The sequence below is a fragment of the Grosmannia clavigera genome, assembly GCF_000143105.1.
Source record: "Grosmannia clavigera kw1407 unplaced genomic scaffold GCSC_140, whole genome shotgun sequence".
In the NCBI taxonomy this organism is placed as follows: Eukaryota; Fungi; Ascomycota; class Sordariomycetes; order Ophiostomatales; family Ophiostomataceae; genus Leptographium; species Leptographium clavigerum.
In genome coordinates, this window is record NW_014040801.1 from 696062 (window position 1) to 723857 (window position 27796).

The following is a 27796-nucleotide window of genomic DNA, read 5'->3' on the forward strand; positions in this document are numbered from 1 at the left end:
GAGGAACCCTGTTTTCTAGCCGAGACCGGTTCTCTCTAGTTTCCCGCTTTGTCTCAGCTTCCGAGGCCGTCACGATTGGGCCATACAGTTTTGTGGCATCGTGTTTCCCGTTTTGTTGCGATTGACATTGCTTGCAAAAACGACATGCTGTATGCCTCGAATGTTTCCTCTCAACTCAAGTGTAATTTCTCTCTCCTATGTACCAATGTCGACAATATTCACCATCAGATACATCTCTAGTGGAATACGCCGGCTGGAGATGCCCTGTACTCTTTACAGCTCCACGAGCAACCAGACAAGCGGAACAATAGCAAGGAGCAGGCTCGCGGCGAGAGCCACTGATGTAACAGCACCAGGGTATCTGAGCCCATTCGTCTTGCAGGCGAACAGTTGGTTATTGGACGACCCTGGTAGATGTTTCTGGCCCCGGACAGCCTCAACGCGGCACCAGAAAGAGCAGGGCGAAGCGACGCGGGACCGGAGACTGGTATTAGGGCCAATAAAGGAAAGAATGCTACGAGAGGTCATGGTTGCACAAGGCCTCGTCGATAGAGAACAAAGGTTGCATAAATCTATTGTGCTCTCTGCCACAAGGTGCATAAATAGTGAAGTGATGAGTAATCCGAATTGGCCCAGCAATTCCTTGGCTTTCTTTCTCACAGCTTGTCGCAGATGCTCATGTCTGAATTTGAGGTCGCAGCCGCCATCGCGATTTAGGAGCAAGACGGCCGAACAGGCCGGCCGAGTCGGACTTTCAGTCTATCAGCACAGCCATCTCGCGGCTAAGATGAAGGACCCAGGGGGGCAGAGTAGACAAGAAAAAGGGGCAGTGGAGAAGCGCAGCCAGAGCAGAATCATGTCCCCAGCCAAGTTCTCCTAGGCCTCAAGGCGTCTGGCCAGGTGCATCGGCTGCTGGTCAGTCCACCTTTCCGATCGCATAGCGACATGCCGATGAGGCGACGAGCACGACATCTCCGGCGAGAGCAGGGGCATGTCTTGGCGGCTGTGATTGAACAATGGCCGTGGGCGAGGGAAGAGAGGCCGCCACATCCATTGACTCCTAATTGTCCATGGTGTGCAGACGACTTTACAGGGCCCTACGGAGGCTCCACCGAGGCGCCAGTGGAGCGGCCGGGGCTTTTCGGCGCTGTCTGGGTGCTGAGAAGGTGCTGCTAAAAAAAGGTCTGGGCTCAGGTTACACGAGCACCTGCCCGATTTTCGAGCTCAGCTGACCAACAATTCGTGCTTCTCTCACCGGTTTCTCAGCCTGTGCTCCAATTTGCTTCACGCCGGTCAATTGGTGGCGCCGTCTACCCTGTCACGCAGTCGCTCAATTGAAGTTTGCAGTCATGGAGTCAACCTTTTCTGTTTGCCTGGGGCAAGACTCCATCGTCAAGTCGCATCGAAGTTTCTATCCTCAGGCAAAGTAAGACGTCACTTAACTTACCCTCCGTAAAAACACTACACCTCCCAAGCGTCAGACCGAAGAGCTTCACACACTCGCCACAATGCCGCTCATCGACCGTGTCTACAGCCTGGGTCTCTTGATCGACACCGAGCCTCCGACGCCCAAGACCCCAAAGGTGAGCGTCTGAGATGAAGTGCTACGTTTCAGTTCCTTGCTCACCTTTTGCAGATCATGCCCAATGTTCGGCCAAAGCCAGCCGAAAAGGCGCCTGGCGATGCCAGTCCGTCTGCCGTAGAGGGCAGCAGCACGTCGACCGAGGAGGCGGATCTCACCAGCGATTGCGAGACGCTATCCTCAGTCGACAGCGATAGTGCGTGCGACAGCATCCACGACAGCGAGGACGACGACAGCGACTGGGCCGTGAAGACGCCGAAGCGCATCGACCACGTGGCCGAACAGGGCCGGGCAGAGAAGTGTCGACGACAGTCTCGCTCGTCCGGACGATTCCACGAGCTCAAACAGGCGGCTGTCGACGAAGACGCATCTGCCGGGTTCCGACTTTGTGGATTCAGCAACGGCAAGCGGGTTTACCGTCTTGAGTCGCCGTAGGTGATGCCATGGAGAGTGTGCGAGTCCTGTTTCTGACCAGATCAGATACACGAAGAAGCTGCGCGACTCGACGGTCCGGACGGCCGTCGGGCTCTGCTACATGAATCTTGCGGCCGTCTGTCCGCCAGCCGTGGTGGAGGTGCCGAGCAGCGAGGATGACAAGGTCAAGCACGTCAACGGCGCCTTTGCGATCCGGCCGTCCGCGCTGGGCGGTCTGGGGGCGTTTGCGCTGCGCGACCTCGCACGCGGCGAGCACATCCTGGTGGAACGGCCTCTGCTGCGGACCGACTGCTTTCACCTGTGCGCCGAGCTGGAGCGGCTGTCTGCGCCACAGCGGGCGGCGTTCTACGCGCTGGCCGGCCACCATCCGGACACGCGAGCATCGGCAGCCGAGCGCATCTGGACGGCCAACACGTTTATGGCTGGCACGCTCGAGGGCGTCTTTCTGCTGGCGTCGCGCTTCAATCACGCCTGTCCGCCGCTGAACAATGTGCTCTACCGGTACGACCGGCGGCGGGACGTGCTGGTCATGACGGTGGCACGCCGCATCGAGAGCGGCACAGAGCTGCTGATCTCGTACGGTAAGACGCCGGCGATGCTGTTCCAGCGCTTCGGCTTCCGCTGCACGTGTGGTGCCTGTTCCGGATTCAGCGAGGAGATGGCCGCCCGGTACTGGGACATGAGATGGGCGTAGGGCAGGGACAATGTGAAAGAACACCGGGATGGATCCAGCCAGACGTAAAAAAAATAAAAAGAATAAGATAGGATACACGCTGTAGACTTCGGTCTGTAGATTAGTCAGCAATGATCTAGATATCGCTCCACTTTAGACTGGCTACGTCATGTTCGTAAGACGGCCAGTGATTCGGCCGACTTTCGACATCCAAAGGCCGCAAGGGTACAGAACAGACAGCGATTAAGCGCCAGCCGGACGAGCAGATCGATTCCGCTTCTTCCCTTGCTAGTCGCCCGCATCAGCGCTCCTTCTCGCATACGCATCGACGCATTGGATCCGCCCCTTCGGAACGGCACGTCCAGATCGCCAAGACATTTGTTGCACACGCAAGACACGTCATGGTCTGTCCGATACGCACGCTGCAGGCCGGGCTGGCGCTCGTGGCAGCGGCAGCGGCGGGTGCCAACCTGTCGCTCTCGGCCTTTCTGGTGCCGCGGCTGCTGGAGTCGCCGCCGGCCGCGATGCTGCGCCAGTGGCGCCGCATGTACGAGTCCGGCCGGCTGGCCTCTGTGACCACCAGCGCGCTCTTCTCGGCCGCTCAGGTGGCCGTGTACCTGGTGCGCTGGCACGCCGCAGCAGCCGGCACCTCCTCTGGCAGCGGCCGGCCGTCGCGGCTGCCGCTGCTGGCTGCTGGCCTCGCCACCGCCGTCATGCCCTACACGTTGACGGCTATGCAGCGGACCAATCGGGCGCTGCTGGCGCGCTCAGCCAAGGCCGAGGCTCAGACCCAGACCACGGACGAGACCGTCTACACGGCCCAGGAGATCGCATCGTCTCGCTACCTCGTCGACCACTGGGGCGTCCTCAACCTCGTCCGGTCTGCCCTCTGGTCGGCTGCGGCCACAGTCGGCATCGCGGCCGTGCTGTAGGAGACGACGACGGCGACGAAACAACAACAACAACACCAATTGTTTGTGCAGCATCTCAAAGCTCATCCCCTTCTATTTGGATATACGCTAAAGCAAGCTTAGTAATAGCTTAGTAATAAAACATGTTTCCCGTCGGCAGACCACTCTTTTTAGCTATATATCTTACATGGCCCTCAAGGAATGCAAAAGTCGATCCAGCTACCGAGGTAGTCGAGACGGTTGTTAGACGCCTCCTCGGCCTTGAAGATGGCCTCGAACTCGGGGTAGCTCAGCCTGCCCCAGCCGCCACGCTGGGCCGCTTCTTGTTCGGCCAGGTCCAGCTTCTTCCACTGGACCAGCGTCGCCTGGGGAATGGGCGTCTGCGTGCTGTGTGTACCGTTTCGGTCGTGGCCGTTTCTGCCGTTTCGGCTGTTGCCGTTTCCGTTTCCGCTTCTGTTTCGGCTGCTGTTGCTGCTGTTGCTGCTGCCACCATTGCTGTCGCTCTCGCTCGTTGCTGCCGCAGACAGGGTCGAAAAGCCGTGCGCGGTCGGCGTTGACGGTCCGCCTGAACTGGTCGCCACTGTTGCCGCTGTCGAGACAGCGGCGAGTGCGTCTGCGAAGAGCCCATCGCGCTCTTCTTCCTCCCTGTCCTCCAGGTCTGCTGCCGAGTTGGGTCGGAACTGCGGCATCGTCGGATCTCTGTATGTCGGCTCTCTGCAAGTTGGCTCTCTGCCGATCGGTTGCTCGCTGCCTTGACCGACTGCCGAGCCGTTGACGTGCAGAAGTGGAATCGTCACTGATTTGTCAGCAGGCGCTTCTGGTCTGTCTGGTCTGTCGTTTTCGTCATTCTCGTCATTCTCCTTCCTGTCGTTTTCCTTCTCGCCATTCTCCTTCTCTTCGTTCTCCTTCTCTTCAATCTCCTTCTCTTCATTCTCCCCTTCCTCCTCCTTCACTACCTCTTCCTCCTTCTTAAGCACCTGATAACCGCTCCGAACAAGCAGATCCATCAGAAACGGATCTGCTTCCTCTCCGCCCGTCGCCGCTGTCTCTTCGGCTGGCCTGCCTACGTCGATCGCCTCAAACAGATGCCGATGCTCCTCGCGTGCGCTCTTCGTCTGTCCAGCCAGAACCGACAGGTCCTCCTTTTCCTTGAAGAGGATGTCCAGCAGCTCGTTGAAGGCCTGCTGCATCACCTGGTACAAGATCTCCTGGCCGGCGTCCTTCTCGGCCCCGGGAATCTCCATGCCACCCCATCGTTCCGGCACGCTGCGCGATGACGTCGACTGGATCTCGTAGTCCTCCGTGTCCTCGGCAAACCGCACCTTGGACGATGACCGCGACCGCTGCGTCTTGGCGTTCCTGGCCTGCGCGTCCTGTTGCCGTTGCTGCTGCTGTTGCTGCTGCACAATCACGTCCTCTCCATCGTCCCAGTCCACCGGCGGCGTCGCGCCCTCCTCTTCGTCCAGGTAAAACTGCCGCCGGACCCACCGCTCGTGCAGGTTCTTCCGCGCTGCCAACGCTGCCTTCCGGGCCACTTCCTGCTGCGGCGTACGGCGCCGATGCTGTCGATGCTGTCGATGCTGTCGATGCTGTCGATGCTGTCGATGCTGTCGATGCTGCTGCCGCTCTTCTTGTGACGTGGCCACGCCGTCTGTGCTTGTCTGCGTCGCGCTGTCGCGACGTTCTGTGTTGCCTGCCTCATTGCCCTCCCCGTCGTCCTCGTCCTCGTCGTCACCCTCGCCGTCTCGGCTCGCATCCACGCTCTCCTCCTCGCCGTCCTCGGTCCCGTCATCTTCGGTGGCGACATAGATGCCGTCGGTGAGAGCGACCGAGTCGCGGCGGCCCAGCAGCAGCGCCGGCAGCTCCTGCACCGACGTCGGCGGGTTCATCAGCGCGTCCCAGTAGTTTGCGGCCGCAGACGTGTCCCGGCCATCGTCGCCGCCATGGTGATGGCTGTTACCGACCGAGGCGGACGCAAACAGCTGGTCGTCCATCAGATCGCCGCTGCCAAAGAACTCGGCGCGGGCAAAGAGACCCTCGAGGATGGCGTTGCGCGACACCGTGTCCGGACGGCTCTCGCTGACGACGTCGGGTGGAAAGCCGTCGCGGAGGACGACCTCGCCCGAGGCACGGTTGAGCAGCTTGCCGTCGAGAACGCGGCGCAAGTCGGCAGGCGGGACACGACCCTCGCGGCCAAACAGGCTGCTCAGCGGAGTGCGGCCAGCCACCAGCTGGTGAGTCTCGGGGGTGCTCATGGCCTGGTCGTCGAGGCCCTCGATGATGTCCTTGTGCATCTGCTTGTAGAGGACAAAGTAGGCGCGGAAGAAGCGAAGGAAATCGCGGCGGCTGACAAAGCCATCGCGGTCGGTGGGTCGTAGCCGTCAAAGATGCGGCGCAGCTTGTCCTTGCGCTTGCGGTACGAAAGCCCGTGCAGAAACTCGGAGAAGCCGATGAGGTCGTCGTTGTTGGTGTCGTAAAAGGCAAACATGCGGTCGTGGATCAGGTTTGGCACCGCCTGGCGATAGCCGCCCGACGGCACGAGACAGCGCTCAAACGTCCGGCGATCCATGGCGAGTCCGAGCTCATCAGGGTCCTCGCGCCACTCCGTGTTGGCCATGTACGTCCACTGCTCCCAAAAAGCCTCGAGCTCCTGCCGCTCGAAGCCGGTCTCGTGCGAGAGCCGTGCCATCAGGCCGCGCGGCAGTGACGGCGCGCAGTTGTCGGGATCGCCAGGATACCAGACCGGCTGCATCTGACGAGGGCCAAACGGCGGTGCCGGGATCTTGACCTTGTAGAAGATGTGCGTCTTGGTGTGTAGCCCCTGCGACTCGCACGTCTCGCAGAGGTCGAAATCGGCACAGTTGGCACAGCGGTAACGAATCCCACGGATCGGCACTATCCCACACGCGTTGCACGCACAGCCACGATGCACATACGCGCTGCGTCGAGCGTTGTCCTCCGACACCCGGAAGAGCAGACTGACAATGTTCTGGCCAGCCCGTTGCACTACTGCCTGCGTCATGTCGTCGAGCCAGCGCTCATCCACGCCGCCGTCGTCCACCACCGTCTCGGCCACGTCTACCCGCTCGTTCTCGTCCGCAAACGGCGCTGCCGTCTCGTCTGTCCGCCGGTGGTCCTCGCGACTGGTCCCGTGTGGTCGTCGCACCGCGTTTCGTCTGTGCAGTCCACCACTGCTGTTGCTGCTGCTGCGCTTGCCCCATCGCGTCTGCCGCAGGTGCTCCAGCAGTATCCCGATGCCGATCGACAGTGCTGCCGTCGCCGTGATGACCGCCACGGCCACGCGCGGTCGCATCATCAGCGTCGCCGCCGGCGAGCTCGACTGGTCCATGGCGAAGGGAAGTAAAAGACAAAAACGACCGGCTTAGCTGCTGCCCTCGCTTCTGGCCGGCATGGCGTCGCGTGTGCTCGGAAAGGATTGGACCGATCGACTGCAATCAACTCCGCAGCTACTCGTCTCGTTCGATGGGGCTGGGCACTGGCGGCTGACGGCTGGCGGCTGACGGCTGAGCTTCAATCCTACTGGGCTGGAAAATGATTCCACAGCAAATAAGGACAACGAGCAGTCGTCAAAAATCCACATCCCGATTATATAAACTAAAAGTGGGGCATCAAACCCCGGATGCGCTGATTTGCCGACAACGGCAGGAGCGGCGTTTGAATTGGACCGGGAAGTAGAACTTTCTCTACTCCGTACTTGGCCTTGCCTCAGACCTTGCAGTCCCCGTATACGAAGCATATAATCATAAAAGGGCCCCGGCTTCTCGCGCATCCACGCTGCGTTCACGACTCTCTCCGACACTCTCCCATCCTCAGCCGGCACGCTGTTTTTCTCATCTGCTCGACGCACCCTTCGAACGGGCGCCTCTGGTCTCTGGATTGCCGCTGCTGCAACAGTAACCCCCACCAAAAACACCCACGGCGACTTACAGAAGCTAGGCTCCCGCAAGATGCACAGCAAGGTTGTCGGTATGTGACATGAGCTCCATCCGTCGTAATGCTTCTCCAGACTGACCTCCCGCAGTTATCGGCTCTGGCCCCGCCGCCCACACGGCCGCCATCTATCTGGCCCGTGCCAATCTGAAGCGTGGGTGTTTTCTTTCTTTCTTTTTTTTCTCCCCTCCTTCTCCATCACTAACAAAACAGCGGTCCTGTATGAGGGCTTCATGGCCAACGGCGTCGCCGCCGGCGGCCAGCTGACCACCACCACCGAGATCGAGAACTTTCCCGGCTTTCCCAATGGAATCATGGGCAGCGAGCTGATGGAGAAGCTGCGCGCCCAGTCGGTGCACTTTGGCACCGAGGTCATTACCGAGACCGTCGCCACGCTCGACCTGTCTGCCAAGCCGTACCGCTACACGCTTGAGTGGACGCCCGACGAGATCCACACGGCCGATGCCGTCATCGTGGCCACCGGCGCCTCCGCCCGCCGTCTCGGCCTGCCCGGCGAGGAGAAGTACTGGCAGAACGGCGTCTCTGCCTGCGCTGTCTGTGATGGTGCTGTGCCCATCTTCCGTCAGAAGCCGCTCGTCGTCATCGGCGGCGGCGACTCGGCCGCTGAGGAGGCCATGTACCTTACCAAATATGCCAGTCACGTGACTGTCCTCGTCCGTCGCGACAAGCTCCGTGCCAGCGACATCATGGCCAAGCGCCTGCTGGCCCACAAGCAGGTCACCGTCCGCTGGAATTCGGGCGGCGTTGAGATCCAGGGCGACGGCAAGCTCATGACCCACTTGGTCGTCAGGGACCACAAGACCGGCGAGCTCGAGACTCTCCAGGCCAACGGTCTCTTCTATGCCATCGGCCACGACCCTGCCAACAGCCTTGTCAAGGGCCAGGTCGACACCGACGAGGACGGCTATATCATCACCAAGGCCGGTACCCCCCTCACCAGCAAATCTGGTGTCTTCGCCGCCGGCGACGTTCAGGACAAGCGCTACCGCCAGGCCATCACCAGCGCCGGCTCCGGCTGCATGGCTGCCCTCGAGGCCGAAAAGTACCTCGCTGATCTCGAGGCCGACGAGGCCGCCAAGGAGAGCAGCCTTTGAGTGCTGGCTGCTGTGTCTGACTGCTTCGAATTCAAAAGATAAACACCAAAAAACAAAACGTCATAACGGCAAAAAAAAAATCAAAGGTCTGCTTTTAGATAGCCAACATTAGACAGCTTCCGATAGATTAGACGTCCCGGTAGTCTGCATGTTTCCCGGATAAATTATGTGTAGCTCAGATCTCTGCTGTATATACTCTGCTTAGGATATTCAAAGTGTCCCATCAAGTTATCCCGCTCTTACTTGTGCCTGTTTACCGTCTTCTATCGGTCTTGTTTCTACCATCTAAAACGCCAATCCCTCCACATGTGTCTATCTACATCAGGCACTGCTCATCGCTTCCAACAGCGCCTTTGCCGTGTCCCGATCGCTCTCGCGCATCTCGCCACCGTCAGCGTCCCATGCCTGCTCAATCCAGTCGTGCTCGTCTTCGATCCCAGCTCCCTCTTCCTCCCGAGTGGGTATGTCCACTCCTGCTCCCTTCGCACTAACGCCTTCGGAAGTTGGGGCTGTGTCAATGGACTCAGTCGTCGATGAAACTGGTGGCGACATCTCTTCGTCCGACGATTGTAGCTGCGTGGCCACGCTCGGCGCAGAGAGGGCCGAGAAGCCCATGTCCATGTCCATCTCGATGAGGTCCATGTCGAGATCCATGTCGAGGTCCATACCCATGGCCACACCCATGCTCATCGCCAGGTGGTGGGGACTCATCAGGAACTCGGAAGAGTAGTCATCCCCCAGATTGTCGCCATTGGAGATGCTGTTACCCGTCATTCCATTGGCTTCACCAGCCACCATGGTCCTTCCCTCCATGCCAGCATTCATCATAGAACTTGTCTTAGTATATAAGTCGGGAGCAGCCGTGGCTGCAGCTGTAGGGTAGGAGAGGCCCGAAATGTCGCTGTGGAGGTTCACACGGTGCCCAGCGTCCAACATTGACGCATCCGCTGTTGAAGTTGGACCTTTGCCCACGCCGCTATCACTGCCAATCGGTGCGTTTGCATTAGCACCAAAGCCGCCGGAAAATAAGCTGCGCAGACCGACTGGAAAGTCGCGCTCCTCTGGAATCCGGTTCTTGCTCAGCGCCATGTCCATGGTAAGAGCCAAGCGGAGGTACCAGGACGGATTAGACGCCAGGATGTCTGTCCAGTCCGAGACATCGGCGCCCTTGCTGCTCGTCGCTTGTTGTGTTTGCCCGATTTTGTCGTTCTGGGCTAGCCCGCCGATCTCCGCCATGTTGACAACGTGTCGGATGGTCTCGCTGATCCAATCAACACCATCATACTGCGGCTGGTACGTCTTCATAGCCTCGATCAGGATGTTGAGTCGGTGCTGCTTCAGCGCTGAGCTGGCTGCACTGGCCGATTTCGCAGCTGCTGACTTCGTTGCCGATGCAGGCGCCGCAGCAGTAGCAGCAGCCGACGCCGCTGATGAGAGCTTAACATCAATGATATGCAGGAAGAGCGGCAGGGCCGTGCATGTGACGCTGAGAGAATGTTAGGACAGGTCATTCAACATATACTAGGGCTAACAGAAAGAGAGCTGGTAACAACATACGCGCTTATGGGTAGCCAACGGGCCAGGCGAAGCCGGATCAACTCTTTCAGGCATTCCGTCACTCCAGACGTGGCACCCTTGAGCTCGCGCCTGCTCTCGTAGAGGGGCGGAACGGCCATTGGATTGTCATGAATGCCACCAGGATTGTTAGCATTAGCCACGGCAACATGAAGCACTTCATGATGGCAGAGTGCTACACGAGTAGAGCTAAAGTCTTGTTAGCCGCCGGATGGTAGGATATCAGGAGCCATTTGACCACTCACTGATAGTACATGTACATCAAGTTGGTGTACAGGATGATAGAATCGTGACAGAACTCCCGACCCATGCCAGCACCAGCGGCAAGGCGCGTTGTGTTGCCTCCAGCTCGTCCGTTCGTAGCTCCACCGAACATGGGGAAATGGAGCATTGCATCTTTGTACCAGCGGCGCAGCTCGGCTTTGCATTGGCGCACGCGGCTGGCGTCACTCTCAGCCGTGAGACGGCCCCAACCGGGCGTGCCATCAAGTGGGAAGACAAGGGCCAGGATATCAGTCAGCACAACGCAGAGCTTGACCATGTGGACGAGAATCTCGTTTAGACACGACTTGGTGCCCGGGTTGTACACGGGACTGCGCTCGATCTCGTCAGCCAGATCGGCGCAGTTCAGCGGCGGGTTAGCATCAAAGTCAAAATGTGCGCGCGTGATATGTATGCTGCGACGCAAGCCCAAACCCAAGATGCGGTCGCGCAGGACACAGCACCACCACAGCCTCTTAAGTGCATTCGCACGCCCGGCATCGCGCGGTGCCGTCAGCGAGGCGTACCGATGCGCCTCGGCCAGCTTGGCGTGCTGGATGGCCGTACAGAGCCATGCCGTGTTAGGCGTCTTAGTTCCAGGTGAGCTTGACGGCGACCAGAAGCTGAGAAGGAGTGCTGCCTGGGCAACAGCTGCTGGCGACGTCTCTGTCTCGAAGTCAAACAGCAGCTTCGCCCGCCGATAAAAAGCAGCACGAGCTACCCTGATGGTAGGGAACCCCAACGCATGAATACTCTCGCGAGAAATAAACTGCTATGTTAAAACATGTTTTCTCGCTGTCGTCACGCTTCTCTCCAAGCCCCCACTTACATTACAAGTTGAGAAAAGCATGGCCTGAAACACAAGCAGCGACATGCCATGTGATGACACGCGGCCGGCACCTTGCTGGCAGTACAGGTCCCAAAAGTTACCCTCGTTGAACAGAGGCAGTAGTGGGTGCACGTGCGCGAAAAATACTGCTGCACGAACTCGTCCAGGATGGCTCTTGTTGGAACCCGCAGGCAGCTCTGCGTCTCTAGGTAGTTGACGTCCTGTGGCAGGACGCCTGACAGGTTGCTGATCGCCAGAAAGGGGTAGTAGGAGTACGTGATATCGGCAGTCATTCCCGGGCCTCTATTGCAGATGCTATGCTGGCTGGCCCAAAGCATACTTTCAGCACCTGTCGATGCATGCTGCTGATCCGGGCCGGCTCCGACACCGGCAGCTGCAGCACCAGATCCGCTAATGTCAGCACCGGTAGTTTTGTTGACCGGGCCCTGATCACTCTGTTCTTGCGGCTGGTTGTGGTGGTGTTTGGAGTTCTTGTGGGGCTCAGACCGGTGTACGTTTTCGTATGCTGACTCGCCCTTGCTATCATGGCTGTGTGCACCGCCCTTGGATGGCGAACGGCACCGCACGGAGCCATTTTCAGGCGAATGTGACTCGCTGTTCCCAGGTGCGGAAGTTTTCGAGGAAGTGTGTGACGTGTTTTGTGCATGATTGTGATGATGTTCATCATGTTGGCTTTCGTCGGCTTCGCACATATGCAAGTGTCCATGCTGCTCCAGGCTGGTTTCTTGGCCTGGTGACTGAGCAGCTTCGGTGTGCAGCTCACCAGCGGAAACAAAATCTGGTGGAAGACAAGAAGTCTGTGCATCATTCGTGCCGGAATTTGCTGCAGCAGAAGCTGTGGGTGATGGTAGGGCAGGCGTAAATATGTTTGCGATTGGTTTTTGGGCTTTTCGTCTATACCCAAAGATAGACAGTCAGCGAATTGGGACGTTGCACCCCAAATTGACAGTCATCGTTGGAGAACTTACAGCCTAGAAGCTCGGCCCGTGACCACACAACTCTCACTGTCGAGGTAACAGTTCATGCATGGCCGACCGCGCTGCGACACGTCACAGCGAACCTTTCGGGCCCGGCATGAGAGGCACGCTTTGGGGGCCCTCTTGCGGGCCTTGCTTGGATTGTCGGCACGCTTGACAGTGGTCATAGTCTGTACCTCTGTTGCCATCGTGTGAAGGGAAATTGGGGTTTGTGTGTGTGTGTGTTATGCAATGGAGAAAATGCTGTAAGCCCGTCGAGCTGGGCGGGTTTTGTGTTCGTGATAGCCAATTGCCCACGGTGACAAGTTGTATACTTTACCTGGCATGTAGGATCATGTTCGTGACTGGCATCAAGGGAGAAAACCGAGGGGGAATGTGTGAAAGAGAGAAAAGAGAACAGAGAAGCAAGGTCACAAGGAAAGTGAGTCGCCAGGGGAAAGCACTGGTGGGGCCGGCAAGTCTTGGGGGGCGGACATATGGGGTAAACTTGGGAAGGAGCGGGGGACGACATCGGGGGCCTTGCGGGTTTTCGGAGGCGATATGTGAACACGTTATGTTGTTTTACTAATAAATCAAGAAAGTGAGACGGCTACGAGTACGGAGTACGTAGATCTGGGGCATGGTCTAGCTAGAGACGGGAAAGCTTGGCGCCATATTATCCATTCGTCCAAGTAAGATACGCGTAGTAGATCAAGGAGCCTGCCAGAGACCAGCGATATCCAAAGGGTTTTATAGGCAGCGGAAAGGAAGCAAAATAACAGTAGTGCTAGATCTACAGAGGCAATTTAAGGGGGCTTCATCAAGACATAGCGACTCATCGCCATCCACGCGGTGTAAGCCTAGGCCAAAGGTAGAGAAGACACATGGAGCGCGACACCGGAATCGGAACCGGACAAGAGCACAGCAGGGAATTGCAAGCAGAGTGCAATTAACAATACAAAGCAGCCGTCGGGAAGCATGTGTCTCACCCGCGTTCAAAGATTGGAGGTCTCAGAGAACATATCGAGCCTCAAGCCTCATATAAAACGTCAAGACGTCCAGACACTATGAACAAGCCAGCTGCCGAGCTCAGCCGGCAGTCTTTCGGCATGGAGAAACGGAAGCAGCACTGTTTCCTGTTTTTTTTTTTGACACAGAGCACGTCCGCGGATGTTGCCAGCATCCGCAACAGCCGCAACAGCCGCAGGCCTTTTTCTGCGCGCCAATCGGCCAAGCGGGTGGCTGAACAGGCCAATATGTCAGGTGGTCGCCTATTTTTGACACATCCAAGAGCCAGGAACAAGCATAAGATAAGGATAGAAATAGAGAGCTGTCTGCGGACGAGTTTTCGTTGGTCGAAAGCCCCCAACTCCTAAACTGCCCTTTGAGAGTGCGAAGTTCCGCCATCCAAGCACTAAATAAATTTAGAAATAAAAAACTGGGGAGCCAATGCGGAGCCGCGGGGTAAAAGCCGCCAATCCACAGAGGCCGAAGCAAAGGAGCGCATCGTACTCGCGAATATGCATGCCTTATAGCTACTAATACCCCATACTCCATGGGTGATAAATACACGTTCCCTGCCCTTTATGAGGCCGACGCTAGCAACAAGAACAACGAGTAAACAACAGGCGAAATGAAAGCGCGCAATCCCGTTGCAGCTTATACCTGCCCCACCGACATCTTCTTCCTGGATTGCCCAAACGAAGACAATCCAAATGACGACACGATCCGCATGTCGCAAATCTTGCACACTTTGCTTGACAAAAGTTTCTTCCGATCGTGTTGTTGCCGTTGTTGAAGCGATGTGCCATGCTGCCCGCCGACGACCAGGCTCATTGAATAACAGGGGCGTCGCTTTATTGGGACATTGAAGGTACGGAGCAGTTCTGGCAAGGCTGGCTACTCAGCCTACCCCCGCGATCGGCGAGCAAGGTTGCCAATCCCAAACTTTCGACGGGTAACTCGCTGTTTAATAATGTGACCGTAGATTACAGCTTATTGCGTGTGGGATCGCCACATACAAGCTTTATAGATTTGTTACGCATGGCCTGTGGATTATCACACAGGTTTGCGTTCATGCCCCTCAACTATTCCTGTTCGCTGCCCTTCCCAAGCATGCACAGATGAGCGAGAAGCTCGCCGTCCGAATTATAGTCTCATACTGTGTATGGAAAGAAATGAGAGGAACAAGGTCTTGGACCTGACAAGCCAAATATCGACTGTACACTGCGTGAGACATGGGGACGTCGGATCTTTGGACGGAAAGAGCCGTATAGAGGTTGAGATACAGAGTCTTGTAGTCCCAGGTAATTAAAATCCATGCCTACCCTGCACCTCCCGAGACTTGTCGCACAAAAGACACGGTCATACATGTACGTTTTCCCCGAAATGATGTATGGTCGAAATCCTTAAAGTCTAGCACCCTGCCACCTCTACGGAGTACTCCGTACTACTACGGAGTATGTATGATGTCGATCTCGAGCCCCAACCCTGCGAAGCTTTCCGCCTTACAGCTCCATTTGGTGCCACTAGTAATGAGGAATGGGGCGTATAATCCAAAAGGGGCGAGCCAATAGGCACGAAGAAGGATAGTTCGGGCAAGAGCCACAAGCTTGCAGCTGCTGCCTGTTTGCACACACGAATCGCGTCTTGCACTTCCTGCACAGCGGTGAGGAAGGTATACCGGCAGTATGCGTCCGCGCCCAAAGCCCAGCATCCGCCGCCGGGAGTATGGTTACGGGAAGACGAGCACATGCACAAAGCAATATCGGCAGCCGTTAGCACCGGCCCGTGACATGGCCTGCAATGCCATTGGCTCGAAGTGCCGTCAATATATGTGCCCGAATACCACCCCATGCACCAAGGCGGGCTGGCAGCCTGGGACGAGAACAACAAAGCATACTCGCACGTGTACGAGCATGTGCCACCATGGTTCGAAGACATACCGTAAGTTGCAGGAGGTGTTTATTGGAGCCTGTCAGGCGAAACGTGTCCCCGTCATTGTCAGGCGTGCTGTTACTGCCCCACTGCTGGGAACTCAATGAAGTGGGCCGGTGGCCAGAACAGCTAACCGGCTCAGCAGCTCTTGCAACTGTTACGGCTGTTGCAGCAGCTGTCATGATGTGGACGCTTCGTGTTGTAACCGTTCGGACCCCAGTGCATCTGTCGGCTTCCTTCTTCATTGGGCCGGGGAGGGGGTGGCCGTGGATCCGTGGGTGAGAGGGGCGTCGGGATTGACAAATGGCTGTGGCAACGTAGTGGAACATATCTCCATCACGGCCGCTGTGAGATAGGAGATAGGGGTCAGCAGGGCGACGGACGAATAAGAGAGAAAAGGGAGTGAAAAAAGGGGGGGGGACAGAGAATAGGCGGTCATCGACACACCTTCTGGGCCGGGCCTTTGCCGATCGAACATGATTTCATTAATCGGCCTGGGCGATTGAGTGTAGGAAGACGGCCGCGAGTTGTGGGCTGATGGCTGGAGCGGTCCTCTGATTAGCTTCCGGTCGGGATTGCCGGTTTCGGTCGTGGGAGCCGGATGTGTGCTCTGTGGCGTGGTCGCGCGCGCCGACGCCATGCTGGACGGTGCTCTCCGTTGCCCGTTGCCCGGTGCTGTCATCGGGGTGGAAGGAAATTCAAGTCAAGGGGAAAGCCAGGGCCACGATTGGACGAGTGTTCGTGCTCGTACGTCGTAGCTCGAACCGGTCAGCGGGGAGGAGCTCCAGCGGGTAGATGGACCAGGAGAAAATGCAGAAATGAGTCACTGGATCCCAAGTCGAGCAAGAGCCAGCAGCGGGGCACAAGGGCCCGGTCAGAAAGCGGGGCTTCGCAGTAGCAGAGCGGACTCTGCAAGATGGGGCAGGCCAACGTTGCAGCAGAAAGCTGCAAGGTCAAGAGAGAAGAGGAAAGCTTTGTGCAGCTGGGAGTGGTGCTCTGGTCCGCAACGCCCATTGAGCCGACGGTGATTGGCAAACAGCTGGTCGATCAGTGCCGAGTCGCCACGGACATGCGACACTAGGCGTTACTATTGCAGAACTGCCTCGACCTTCTTGGACAGCTCAGACCTGCTCTTCTTGCCCTGGAGCAGAGGCAGCAAGGTCGATGCACAATGGGTGGACTCGTCACCCAAACGTGCTTAGCTGCACCAGACTGATACTTGGTAGCGGCTGCCCATTCAAAAGGGTGCCTAGGCCCCACTCATGCATGGTTTGCATGCTCTCGCTTTCCGTAGTTGGCCAATCAGGCTAGCCGTCTGCTGTGGAGACGGGTCATTGTGGTACTCACGGCCAATCAGGAGAGAGACTGGGGGCTAAGCACGCAAACTGCTGTACCCACATCTGTTCTTGGTGTGTTCTTTCCTAAGAACAGTGAAGGATTTTTTTTTTAGCCCGTCGCACTGCTCTTTCCCCCGCCCCCTCCGCCTTCGGGGCGGCCGTTCTTCCAATCCAACCTCTGACTCTTGACAATTGCGAAAAAGACTGACTCGAAGTGCCGTCCCGTTCGTGTTTTATTTTACTGTATTGTTTGACCTCTGCTGCTGTCTGCCGCTTGGTCGAAGCCAGACATCGAGGGCGAAACTGTCTGCGTCACCGAATGGGCACTGCCTTCAAGCTCAGACATCTGCAGCAGACAGAATCTCAGACGTGCTAACAATTGCGACCTCGTCCTGCTCTCCCGTTTCTTTTTGTCATCCCCCCCTCTCTTATACCATTACTCCACTCGCCCCCTCGGTCGGAGAGCGGCATTCCCTGTCTGTTCATGGATGGATCGCCACTCCTCGCAGCCGGCGGCGGTGCCTCTCTGAGCCCGACAAGCCCGGTGAGCGTCCGCAGCGTCATCAACATCAACGGCGTGAAGAGAAAGAGGAGCACGGGTGCGCCTGCGAGCGCTGGCTTCGACAGCAGTCCCGGGAGCGTGTTGAACGACGACGATAACGGCGACCCGTCCGAGAAGAAGCGGCAACCAGGCGTCAAGCGCGCATGCAACGAGTGCCGCCAGCAAAAGGTGAGTTTTGTCGTCTTCCGGCCGTCCGCCGGTATATTTCCGGCGCGTCGGCAGTACTCCGAATTACCTCCAGACCAGCTGCCCCCGTTGCTGTCGTCTGCTGTGCACACGCCCCCCCCCCCCCCCGATCTGACTGACCTTTCTCGTCCAGCTTCGATGCGACGTCAGCCAGGACCCCTTTCGCAGCTGCTCACGATGCAACCGGCTAAAGCTACAATGCAAGATCGAATCCAACTTCAAACGTATTGGCAAGCGGTCCAAACACGCCGAGATGGAGAAGGAGATTGAGAAGCTACGGCGAAGCGTCCAGCTCGCCCGGTCCCAGGGCTTCGTCATCGACGACGACGACGACGGCCCGTCCACGTCCCAGCTGCAGTCGCCCATCATCAACAGCGTATACACCCATACGCGCAACCCGTCGTTGATGGGCTCCGACGAGGCCGTCTCGTCATTGCTGCATCTCAAGCGCGGCGGCTCCTACAGCGTCCCGCGCATTGTGCGTGAGCTCGAAGAGGTCCGCCTGACCGAGGAAGGCGAGGCACAGCTGTTCCAGGACTTTTGGCTCTTCTACCACCCTTTCCTCCCCTTTCTCAATACCGCCTTGGCTCCAGAAGTGTACTACCAGCAGCATCCGCTGCTCTACTGGTCTATAGTCGCTGTGGCTGCCCGTCGATACGTCCCTGACCCGACTCTTCTCACAGCCATCTCCGTCCCGCTTAACACGCTCCTTTGGAAGACCATCGGCGAGGTGCCCGGCTCGCACTTTGTCGTCAAGGCCATGTGTCTCCTCTGCACATGGCCGCTGCCTACCAGCAACACCAGCTCTGACCCTACCCACATCCTCTGCGGTGTCATGATGAAGACTGCCACCGGCATCGGCCTCCACCGTCCGAATCACATCAACGACTTCACCCGCGTCGCCATCGAGCTGAACAAGGACCAGCTCCACGACCGTGTCGTCACCTGGGCCGTGTGCAATATCGTCGCCCAGAACGTCGCCACTGGCTACGGCCAGCCAGCCTCTTCGCTGTACGACTGGACGCTTGCCACCCGGTCCGGCGAGTCTGGGCCCTTCCAGCTGTCTGCCGAGCTGGAGGCCCGCCTGCAGATCGAGCGCTTTTGCGACAAGGTTTCTAAGGAGATGTACAGCAATGCCAGCGACTCCCGCGGCGTCGCTGGCGACGAGCACCGCTCCATGCTGATGCGCGTCTTCCGCCGCGAGTATAGCGAGCTCCATGCCGATATCATGTCGCGTGGCTTGTCCCACATCGTGTCGTTCCATCTCAAGGCCGCCGGGCTGCACCTGCGCCTGGCCGGCTTCTTCGATGCGAGCTCGACGCCTGGCTATCTCGACGACCTTATGGGGCTGTGGCGCTCCACCGTCAGCTTCTTGGAAGACATCATCAGCAACAGCACCGTCTCGTCACCGTCGTCACCACAAGAGCACATCGGTATTGATACGCTCAAATATGCATCAAACTACCTGCAGCAGATGCTGGTGGCCGCCGGCTTTGCCCTCCTCAAGCTGATGCGCTCGTTCTTTTCTCGTGCCATCGACTACGACCGCGGCCGGCGGCTCTTCCACCGGATCATCGGCGCTATCCGGTCCACCAGTGTGGTGCACAACGACCTCCAGTGGAGGCTAGCTGAGCTGATGGTGCAGATGTGGAATGGGGCCCGGCTAGAGACTCAGCCGGCTCGGGCGTACCTGGACGACGACAGCGCTGTCGAGATTGACGACACCTTGCAGCTGAAGGTGCGCTGTCGGCACAGCATGAGCCTTGTCTTCGACTCCATCTGGCACTGGCGAGAAGAGTACCAGGCCAGGGGTCGAGGCACTCTGGATGGTGGGTTTTGTCTTTTTCCCTTCGGCCCTTCGGGTCGCTCTGTTGTTATATACAGGACTAACGCAGCTCAGTTGCAGCTTTAAAACAGCCAACCAACCCAGACTCGGCGAACGAGTCAACAGCCTCGTCCACGCATATGGATGCCGGCATAATGGCCTCTAACCACGGTCTTCCAAGCCTTCCAACGTCAGTCTCAAATGGCGCGCTGGCCGCTGGCATTACTGCAGGGCTGGCTGGACATGGGCACAACGGTATGCTTGGAGGTGGAGTGTCGTATGACGCAAACCCAACTAGCTACGATTTCTTTGATCCTCAGCACTGGATGCTAGACAACCTTCTGGACTTCAACTACTCTTACGTGCCGCCCATGGAGGGTGCTTAGAGAGATGCTTGGGCTTCAGACAAAGCCAGCATTATACAGCCGACTCGCATCTAGCCTTTTTTTTCTATTTTTACGATAAGGCCTTTCTGTTTTTTTTTTCGCCACTGTGGCATTATTATGGCAAAAGCAATGTTTTGCTTTTATTGACATGTTTTCGTGCCGTTTCATGAAAGGCAGACACGGGAGGGATGAAGAAGCAAAGAAGAAAGGGGGTATTTGGTCCAGACTTCTGGCCAAAAATGGCGAACTATCACATACACGCGTCTACAAAACACAAGCAGATATGCCCATCATGACTACCCCTCTTGTACATTCTTTCCTGTCTCCTTCTCTCCCTCCCCCCTCCTCCCATCTTCTCTAACGCGCTTCAAGCCTACCAAAGGCAGAAAAAACATGCGTTTTCCGATTTACATCTTCCCCTCTACCCCTTTTCTCGTCCCGCCCCCCTTTCCTTTTTCTTTATACACTGGCTTGTCACAAAACGATATGTTCTTGGATTCGGGCGGTCTGGTGGAAGACGGTGCATAGGTTTGTTGCTATTTGGCGTTCAGGGTAGATGCTTCTGGCTGGAACTTTTCATGACTTTTTCTCAATCCTAATTCATCATTTTCAATTGCCCTATTATGAGCCTTTTATGCATCATCTCGTTTAGCCACATTCCTATGTTGATATACGACAGGAACAATCTTCGGATCTTCCAAAATCCAGTTATTACAAAAAAACGGTATGCAGTGGTTGTATCTTGCCCCAAAAGCCAACTGACACTCACTGCCGAAGTATGTTTGATCGTGCGGTAGCTTATGACAGCGCTATGTGTAAGGACCTTTGGCGGACCTTTGGCGGTGGCGATTCTGTCAGTGGCTCGCTTATTTCACGGATGCATCCCGAATGCGAGTATTTGCGTTGGTGTTACAAGTACGAACAATAAATACTAAGGGAGGGCTTCCGAAGCAATCCCAGTGGAAGTGAGGATCTGTTCTTTGAGCTCATTTAGAAGGCATATATTAATACACAGTTGTCACATCTACATCCACATCAAACAGTACTACATAAACATTCAGAGATCATCTCTTTGAAGATCAATGATGATTTTCAGCCCCACTAGGCAAGAGACAATGGAGGTGGTAGGAGCCCCTCTCCTATTAGTGATATAAATAGGAGAAAACAATCGAAATGAAGGTGTAAAGAACAAGCAGACTCCTCGTAGTAGGGACTGCACAGGGTTAGCTGTTTTTTGTGTCGTGCTCTCCCTTGCAACGAGATATAAATTTCTCTCACTGCGAATCGGGATTTTTGTAAATGCGATGAATGCGGGAAGAGAGGCAGAGCTGATTGTTGGCCGCAGAGACTGGCTCCTATCTCTGTCGCCTTCTCGTTGGATTTGCTATCCCTCACGGCGGGTGAGGAAGAGGATGGGCACTAAGTTCGGCATGGAAAATCGCTGGTCGAGGCATGATAGCCAAGCTGTAGTCCTCGTTGCCAAATTGCGTGTGCGTGATTGACAAATCGCCAATAGTATCTTACAAACCAATTCTAGATATTAGCCTACATACTATGCAGGCCTGTTCGCCGACCACATGAGTAAAGGGAAGGTAGCACGAGAGGCTAAGCCAAACAAGACCCGAGGTCCGGATAAGTCTGGGGTCATGTGGCGGGAGCCGGAGATGGTCTCCGGGGAATGCTCTAGTAACAAAGAAAAAAAAAACCGCCGGCGGCTTTTGCTTATTACCGCTGAGTGCCCGACCACATGCGCCAGCCAGGAAGATCAAGGAAAGATTCGGAGAGGCTGAAGAAAGGCCGTACAATATTGAAAGTTGTGGAACGTAACGGCGTTTCTCAATTCGATAGTCATGAAAGCGACCTGGCTTTTCTCTCGTTGTTTTTTTCCTCGATTTTTTTCCTTTTTTTTTGCCTCTCCCCACCCTTTGTTCTTGGCAAGACCCCGAAAACGGGAAACGGGGACGCCGAATTGCAGTCCTGTCGCTGGCCACCTTTGGTGTCCGTTCTGGCTACGAGCAGCAGCATAATACTTCGTACTCGTATGGAGCAGTCGCACTATTCTCATAGGGTGGTGGTGTGGAGCTCATATCTCCCCACTAAAATGGACCCTGCCTCATATGAGGTCAGGCATCCGGTCGAGATGCATTGGAGATGCGGGCTGTGCTGAGGACAAAAGTACGGCCTTATTTGCAAGTGCATGCGGGCGTTCTCTAAGAAAATTGACCTGCTGGGCGGCACGGTCAGAGAGACTCGCGATGCGAGCTTTTGAGCCTCTGAGCTTTCGACCGGTGTTGGCCCAAACATCCATTGCTGTCAAAGCTCTTGTCACTAGCCGAGACAACCTCACAACCCGCTGTCTGTTGCCTGTCAACCGCCGCGAGATGCGCTGTTGGGAGATTCTGGGGGACAAGGATCGTGGCAGCTGCCTGTTGGTTAGGCGTAGGGCGACGGCGGCGGTGGCGGTGATTCCCTGTCGAGACGCCTTGGCTTGGCGTCGTTGCAGGGAAGAAAACGTCCGTTCTCCCTCACGTCCAACAGGCGCGGTCGCTAACCCGCCAATCAGATGCAGGGATCACAGCACAGCCAGCGCAAGCTGGGAGGTAGCACAAAGTCAGGTCAAAAATAGGAAAGCGTGGATAGACAACGGGCTCTCGTGGTTTTTGGCAATTAGCCAGTTCTCCCACTTGCCTCTGGGCGCGGAATGCATTCCTCGTGACCCCTTCCTCTTTTAGTCCCTGGGATGGGCAAGGGGTGCGGGAAAACGTGGGAGATGCAAGGGAGAGAGGAGGCAGCCACGACCGGGCGCGCTCCCACGTTCTGCTCGAACGTCTTCTTTGTCCTGAAGCACCGATAGGAGGGAATTTCAGGAGCAGTAGGACATCTGGAGAACCAAAACATGACAGACAAAGAGATGACAGGCTTAGCGGCTCGGCTCCAAGCATTCCCCTGTGCGCTGCCTGGGCAGACTCTTGCTGTGCAGATTTTGCGAATCTACAGCGACGGGTCTGTCATTACATTGCGCGCACACACTAACTAGCATGGCTATGAGACTAGAGCAAGAGGTGGAGGAGGAGAAAGAAGAGCGAAAGCGAAAGAGAAAGAGAAAGAAAGGACAGAGGGGGTGTAAGGCTATAGAGCTTTGGAACTATTCCGACTGGATCAGCTGCGACCATTGGCTGCAGCACCGAGCGCAAACCAGCTCTGCGCCATCTACGAGTACGGCATAGCTGCATTGACCGTTCGGCCCGGGAGCAGAGAGAGAGACGATTCGTCGACGCAGTCTTTGGACTCGACGGTGAATTCCCCCTACGGCTCAAGTCGGAGCATCTTCACGGCCGTACTTGTACATCGTACGGCCGTGAAATGAGAGAGGACGCCGGCTGGCGATAGCGCTTGGGGATGGACGAGACGAGGACAGCCGCAGAAGTGTGTCCTCCGTACTCCGTGTCAATATCTGTCCAGTCGCTGTGATCGCAGTCAGCGTTCCAAGAAGGCCGGCTACTTCGGGCTTCACCACCACAGCTGAAACGGTGGACTGAGTGAGACACATACGGAAAGACCTGCGATCTCACGGCCTATCGCCACTTTGGGAGGCTAGCCTATCCCTCTGCTCTTCACCTTCTCCTTCTCCGTCACAATTTTGGCACCGGCAATGGGCAGATCCTCTTGGAGCTAGGTATGCAGAAGTGCCGTAGCTCGGCCATCGCCACACCTTGGCTGCCTAGCCGCTAGAAGGCCTACCATGTAAGCCTTCAGCTAGACGGGGAGGGAAGAAGGACGCCGGTGTTTCGAGCGTCACGGGGGCATCCCGGAGTCATGAGGACTCATCACCTAGGACGTCATGGGATCCCTATCCCCTCTCCGTACCATGTACGATGGTGCATTATTCCACTTGTCGTTATGTACAGTTCTTTTGCCCATCTAGACCAGCTCGATCACGTACATAGCGTCTGCCGTCATTTGCATCCCAAGTCTTCTGACAGTTGCTTGTCCAAGCGGTCTAGACCTTTCCTTGATCTGTTGTATCTTACTACTGCACCCATCGGCGCGCTAACTGATCGAATGTATTTCTGCTCATACCATAGCTCGATTGCATTTACGTTTCTTGTGGCGTCAGAGATATGGGAAAGCTAGGCGAGCTTGAGCCGAGAAAATTGTGCTGAAGGGCATGAAGATCCCTAGCGACACAGACAAAAAGGGAAGGGGTGTGCAAGCCTGAACCGAGGCAGAACACATCACTCAAGTACTACGTAACAGGCGAAGAAGAGATACAGTATACACGGAACGCATACGCGTACACGCAAATTGGAAGACCCCTCCTGGCCGTCCCTGGGGATATATTTGTTTATGCACATTTCGTATTCCCTGCCCTGGATTTCGGATACACAGGGCAACACCGCTCGGTCCCGAGTTGGCTGCCATCCGTATCGTACATGGTAGACGCAGGAGAAGGGGTTTTGGGAGAAACGGACAGCAGTTGGAAGAAAGGGGAGGGTGTGCGTGATTATTTCGACGTGTCAATGTAGACGGGAATAGGCAGGTAGAGGGTATTCTTGCCAATGGGCCCTGTAGGGTTGTATTCAAAAATGGTCATAGACGGATAAAGCAGCCCAACTTAAGGGGGTGGGGGAGCCAGCAGATCCCTGAGGCTTCCCCGATCCGTCTGACTAGTCAGCCCAATCTGTACGGCAGCCATACGTCGTAAAGTACTCAAAGAAGGGCGGCGTGCTCCACACCTTATCTGGCCGCTATGTGCGATGTGCGCACAAGCCCTACACAGGTACGAGTACTCCGTACAAGCGGCATACATGGCAATTAGTGTGAGTCTTGGCGCCACAATGCGTCTTTCCTAATGCAGGCCGTGAACATACAAGGATGGTCCTTGTTCATGGGCGTTCAGACCTAGGTGGCCGTTGACGAAAACAGAATACTCGTGCACCAGGACTCGCAGAGAAGGGCCGAGGGTTGCTTGGGCGCATGCAGATAAGCCTGCCGAACGGGGCAGAAGGACACACTATGCAGAGCGAATATGTGTTCAGGTATTCAGTACTGGGAAGATGGGGTCGAGGAAGGAAAGGCGGCAAGCAGAGGAAGGTGGGGTGGGGAGATGGATTTAACGGTCGTCAAGCGAAGACGACGTGAGAACGACTTCTGCTGCAACGCACATCTTTGACGTTCCCTTGTAGGAGCCGGCCAACAATTTTCAGCGGCTGTTTGGCAGAAGGGTGGGCTGTCCTTCCCGCCAACAGGCGCAATCGTTTGATGTGATCGAGTTGGATGTAAAGCGGAAGATTAACTGTTAGCAGTACAGACATGGGGAGTACGCAAACCTTGAATCAGCGGGAGGGCTATAGGAACGGACAAAAGCATTGCTCTTGGTCAGTTACGAGCAGGTCGTGACTCTTGTTGGAATGGGTGGGTGGGCTGGGAAGAAAGAGAACAAGGGGGATATGTGATGCGGATGCAGGACGCCAAACGGGGCAATGACACGGCCGATACCATGTATGCAGTACAGACAGGGGGGCTGTCAGACCAGGAAACAGACACGACAGAAGGCCGGAAGAACGCATGCATGAGGGACAAGCCGGACCAGAGCTAACGTTTGATATACCGGCAACGCTGCGATCTCAGTCCTCTTTGCCGACGGCAGGCTGATCAGCCGAAGCTGTTCCATGGTAAGAAGTCGCAAGAGTCTTTCGGTTTAGAGGGTTGCGATGGCGACGGGTGGCTGGCATCACATGTAAAAGTGCTGGCCGGCTGTGTGCAGATGGATGGGGGCCGCTGAGGAGAAGTAAATACGAGTATGCTTGATTCCTCCTGCTTAGCGAACAGGGAAGAGAGGGGCGTGGAAACAAGGCGGATTTACTTATACCATTTTCCCAATTAAATTTCCCTGCCCTGCCTTGTCCACTCCTTTTTTTCGTTCTCTGTCCTTGCATCTAATTCTGGCTGTTACAGCGCTATATTTCTTCTTCTACGCCACATTCGCAGTCCTTGGGGGATCTCAGCTCTAGGCTTAGTCTGTCTCACGTCAAACCTCCTTCCTTGTCGTTGATTCTCCATCCTCCCTGCTGCGAGTTGCATTTGCTTCTTACCCATTTTCGGGGGGTTTCTTTCGTTTTTTTTTTCGGGGTCCCTGTCGTTCGTGCATCCCATTTTCTCTGGACGCTTTAGCCAAGGGCGTCTGGACTCGGACGGTGCTTTTCCGTAAAGGGATACAAAAAGCGCGACTTCCGGGTCTAGCAGACACCATACAAGCTCGGGCCGCATATCGAAATCGGAAGGGCCAGGATTTGTCACTTCTCGGCATAGTCGTACGTTTGGATAAAAACACTAGAGTTGTTCGACAACAGGTGAGGTACATGACTGGGGACGGAAGTGAGAATAATCGGAAAGCGAAACAGAGACCGGAATAATATCATTTTTCTGCTTTCTTTTTGCACGAGATGACAACCACTAGACAGGGGGAGACGAATGAGAAAATGGCGACACAGCCTTCGTTCAGCGAGGAATGCCAGGGAGAGAGCAGAATCGTGCATATTGCAAGCGCGCGGGTATGGGGCCACAATTTAACTGGACAGAGGCGGGGTCAATGTGTGGTATGTGCGGGGACCAGCGCATTTTGACCAATGAAGTGCGACGTTTTGTGGGGCCGCCACAGTGCTGCGTGTCTTTCGTTCCTCCATTCTCTCAGACATTCGGACTGGGGTCCAGAGTGCGACAGGCTACATATGAATATGCTGCTACTACTCGTACATAGTACTGTTCAGATCAATGCGGTCGTATATTCATCCGTCCAGAGGGAGAGACGACTGAGGGTCCTGGCCAGGTGGCTACAGGACAAATTTGGAACGGTAATTGAACATGACAAGAGAAGACATTGGGCAAACGGCCTAAGAGAAGGCCAACCAGCTCCCGGTAGAAAAGCTTCGCTCGCGCGGACGACTGAAAGTACGGGACTAATTACGAAGCGCAAGCAAACCAGCTTCACACGCGAGAGAGAGGCGAGCCTTTCTTCGTCGTTACAATTCTGCTCACAGGCAAGCCTTAGCGCTCAAAGTGCTTGTTAGGGGGCTGTGGATGCGGTAGCCTCTAGCGTGTCTCAGGGCAACACCAGCATCTGCGCTCCGGACGATGGACCGACCCGACAGTCTGGTAGGGTGGGTCCATCCTACGCCACATATTGGCTAATTCGGTGGTTAGGTGCGTTGCACTCCGATCAGGACAGTGCACCGTGCACCGTGCGCTTAAATCAGCTCTGCCCGGAAAGGAAGAAAAAGGGCAGGGAGATGCCGGGGGGTGGACAGCTGTGTACGGAGTACGAGGACTCTTGTCGTACTGCAATGTACGTACAAGCGATTGGCAGCGTGCAAATGCGTGCTGCTGCCGCACAAATTGGTGTTGAGACGCTGTCTGAGCCAAAGGGAAATTGGATTGCGTGTACACTAAACACATTTCCGAGGTCGGCAGAAGAGTCAAACAGAGCTCAAGTTGGACGTCAGGACATCGACATCCTCTCTTCTTGCTCGCTTCCTTATGCCCCATCTCGCCTGCTCCTCTGCACTCCAATCCGGATCGCTCTCCCCGGACCAGCACACCCTCCTACGCCCTCGTGTATGCCAGGCGACGCCAATCTAGCTGGACGAGGCCGAACAGGGAAAGGCTTCTCTCCTGCTGCCCCTCCCCCCCTTCCCTTGCAAGGATGAGGCTGATCAGGAATACGAAAACGGGCACTACTGGCTTGTCCGCGGCGACTGTCGGTCATCTGATTTGGGGTAATCACAGAGACGACTGGCAGAAGCGAGACAAAAGCGGCATGAAGGATGCTACTGCGACTGCGACTGCGACACAACCAACCAACAAGAAGGTGATGGGAACTACCGATGTTGGGCCCTGCCGGCAGTCCTGCCGTTGATATTTGCAGAACCGCTGTAACATACGTACGCTCTCTCTCTTTCTCTCTTTACTCTCTCTCTCTCCCTCTCCCTCGCTTTCTCTTCTGTTCTTCTATTTCACGTTCGAATCCACTTGCCAATCCGCCAATTTGCCGATTCCTTCTTTTCCTTTTTCCTGGCCGAGCGTGCTGCATTCCGTTTGCAAACAAGCGTTTTTCTTCCTCATCAGGGTACATCACATGCCTTTGTTCTTGGCCCATGCGCACCCCATGTGCACCGCTTCTCCTTGTCTCTTTTCGCCTCCTTCTCGACTTCCCTTTATCCTTCTCGCACTGCCTCTCCTCCACACCCCCTCTCTT

The 27796-nt window shown here is 56.1% G+C and overlaps 6 protein-coding genes across 6 annotated transcripts; 3 read left to right on the plus strand and 3 right to left on the minus strand.

Moving 5' to 3' along the window:
* Positions 1-1508: 1508 nt before the first annotated feature.
* Positions 1509-3622, plus strand: CMQ_1289 (duf1772 domain containing protein; the record flags this gene model as incomplete). The annotated part of the gene is made up of 4 exons (XM_014318368.1): positions 1509-1583; positions 1637-2013; positions 2063-2707; positions 2983-3622. 4 exons carry the CDS (start codon positions 1509-1511, stop codon positions 3620-3622), a joined length of 1737 nt encoding a protein of 578 aa, XP_014173843.1.
* Positions 3623-3795: 173 nt separating this feature from the next.
* CMQ_534 (ef hand domain containing protein) lies at positions 3796-6950 on the minus strand (the record flags this gene model as incomplete). The annotated part of the gene is made up of 3 exons (XM_014317613.1): positions 3796-5103; positions 5431-5947; positions 6040-6950. 3 exons carry the CDS (start codon positions 6948-6950, stop codon positions 3796-3798), a joined length of 2736 nt encoding a protein of 911 aa, XP_014173088.1.
* A 619-nt stretch (positions 6951-7569) lies between these two features.
* Positions 7570-8667, plus strand: CMQ_675 (thioredoxin reductase trr1; the record flags this gene model as incomplete). Its single annotated transcript, XM_014317754.1, has 3 exons — positions 7570-7588; positions 7644-7706; positions 7766-8667. The coding sequence occupies 3 exons, from the start codon at positions 7570-7572 to the stop codon at positions 8665-8667; spliced, it is 984 nt and encodes a 327-aa protein (XP_014173229.1).
* Positions 8668-8988: 321 nt separating this feature from the next.
* On the minus strand, positions 8989-12518 carry CMQ_1329 (fungal transcriptional regulatory protein; the record flags this gene model as incomplete). The annotated part of the gene is made up of 6 exons (XM_014318408.1): positions 8989-10153; positions 10225-10431; positions 10488-11272; positions 11333-11407; positions 11488-12247; positions 12322-12518. 6 exons carry the CDS (start codon positions 12516-12518, stop codon positions 8989-8991), a joined length of 3189 nt encoding a protein of 1062 aa, XP_014173883.1.
* A 2645-nt stretch (positions 12519-15163) lies between these two features.
* On the plus strand, positions 15164-19542 carry CMQ_1121 (c6 zinc finger domain containing protein; the record flags this gene model as incomplete). Its single annotated transcript, XM_014318200.1, has 4 exons — positions 15164-15255; positions 17049-17313; positions 17465-19160; positions 19232-19542. The coding sequence occupies 4 exons, from the start codon at positions 15164-15166 to the stop codon at positions 19540-19542; spliced, it is 2364 nt and encodes a 787-aa protein (XP_014173675.1).
* Positions 15488-15886, minus strand: CMQ_485 (uncharacterized protein; the record flags this gene model as incomplete). Its single annotated transcript, XM_014317564.1, has 2 exons — positions 15488-15591; positions 15694-15886. 2 exons carry the CDS (start codon positions 15884-15886, stop codon positions 15488-15490), a joined length of 297 nt encoding a protein of 98 aa, XP_014173039.1.
* Positions 19543-27796: the final 8254 nt, after the last annotated feature.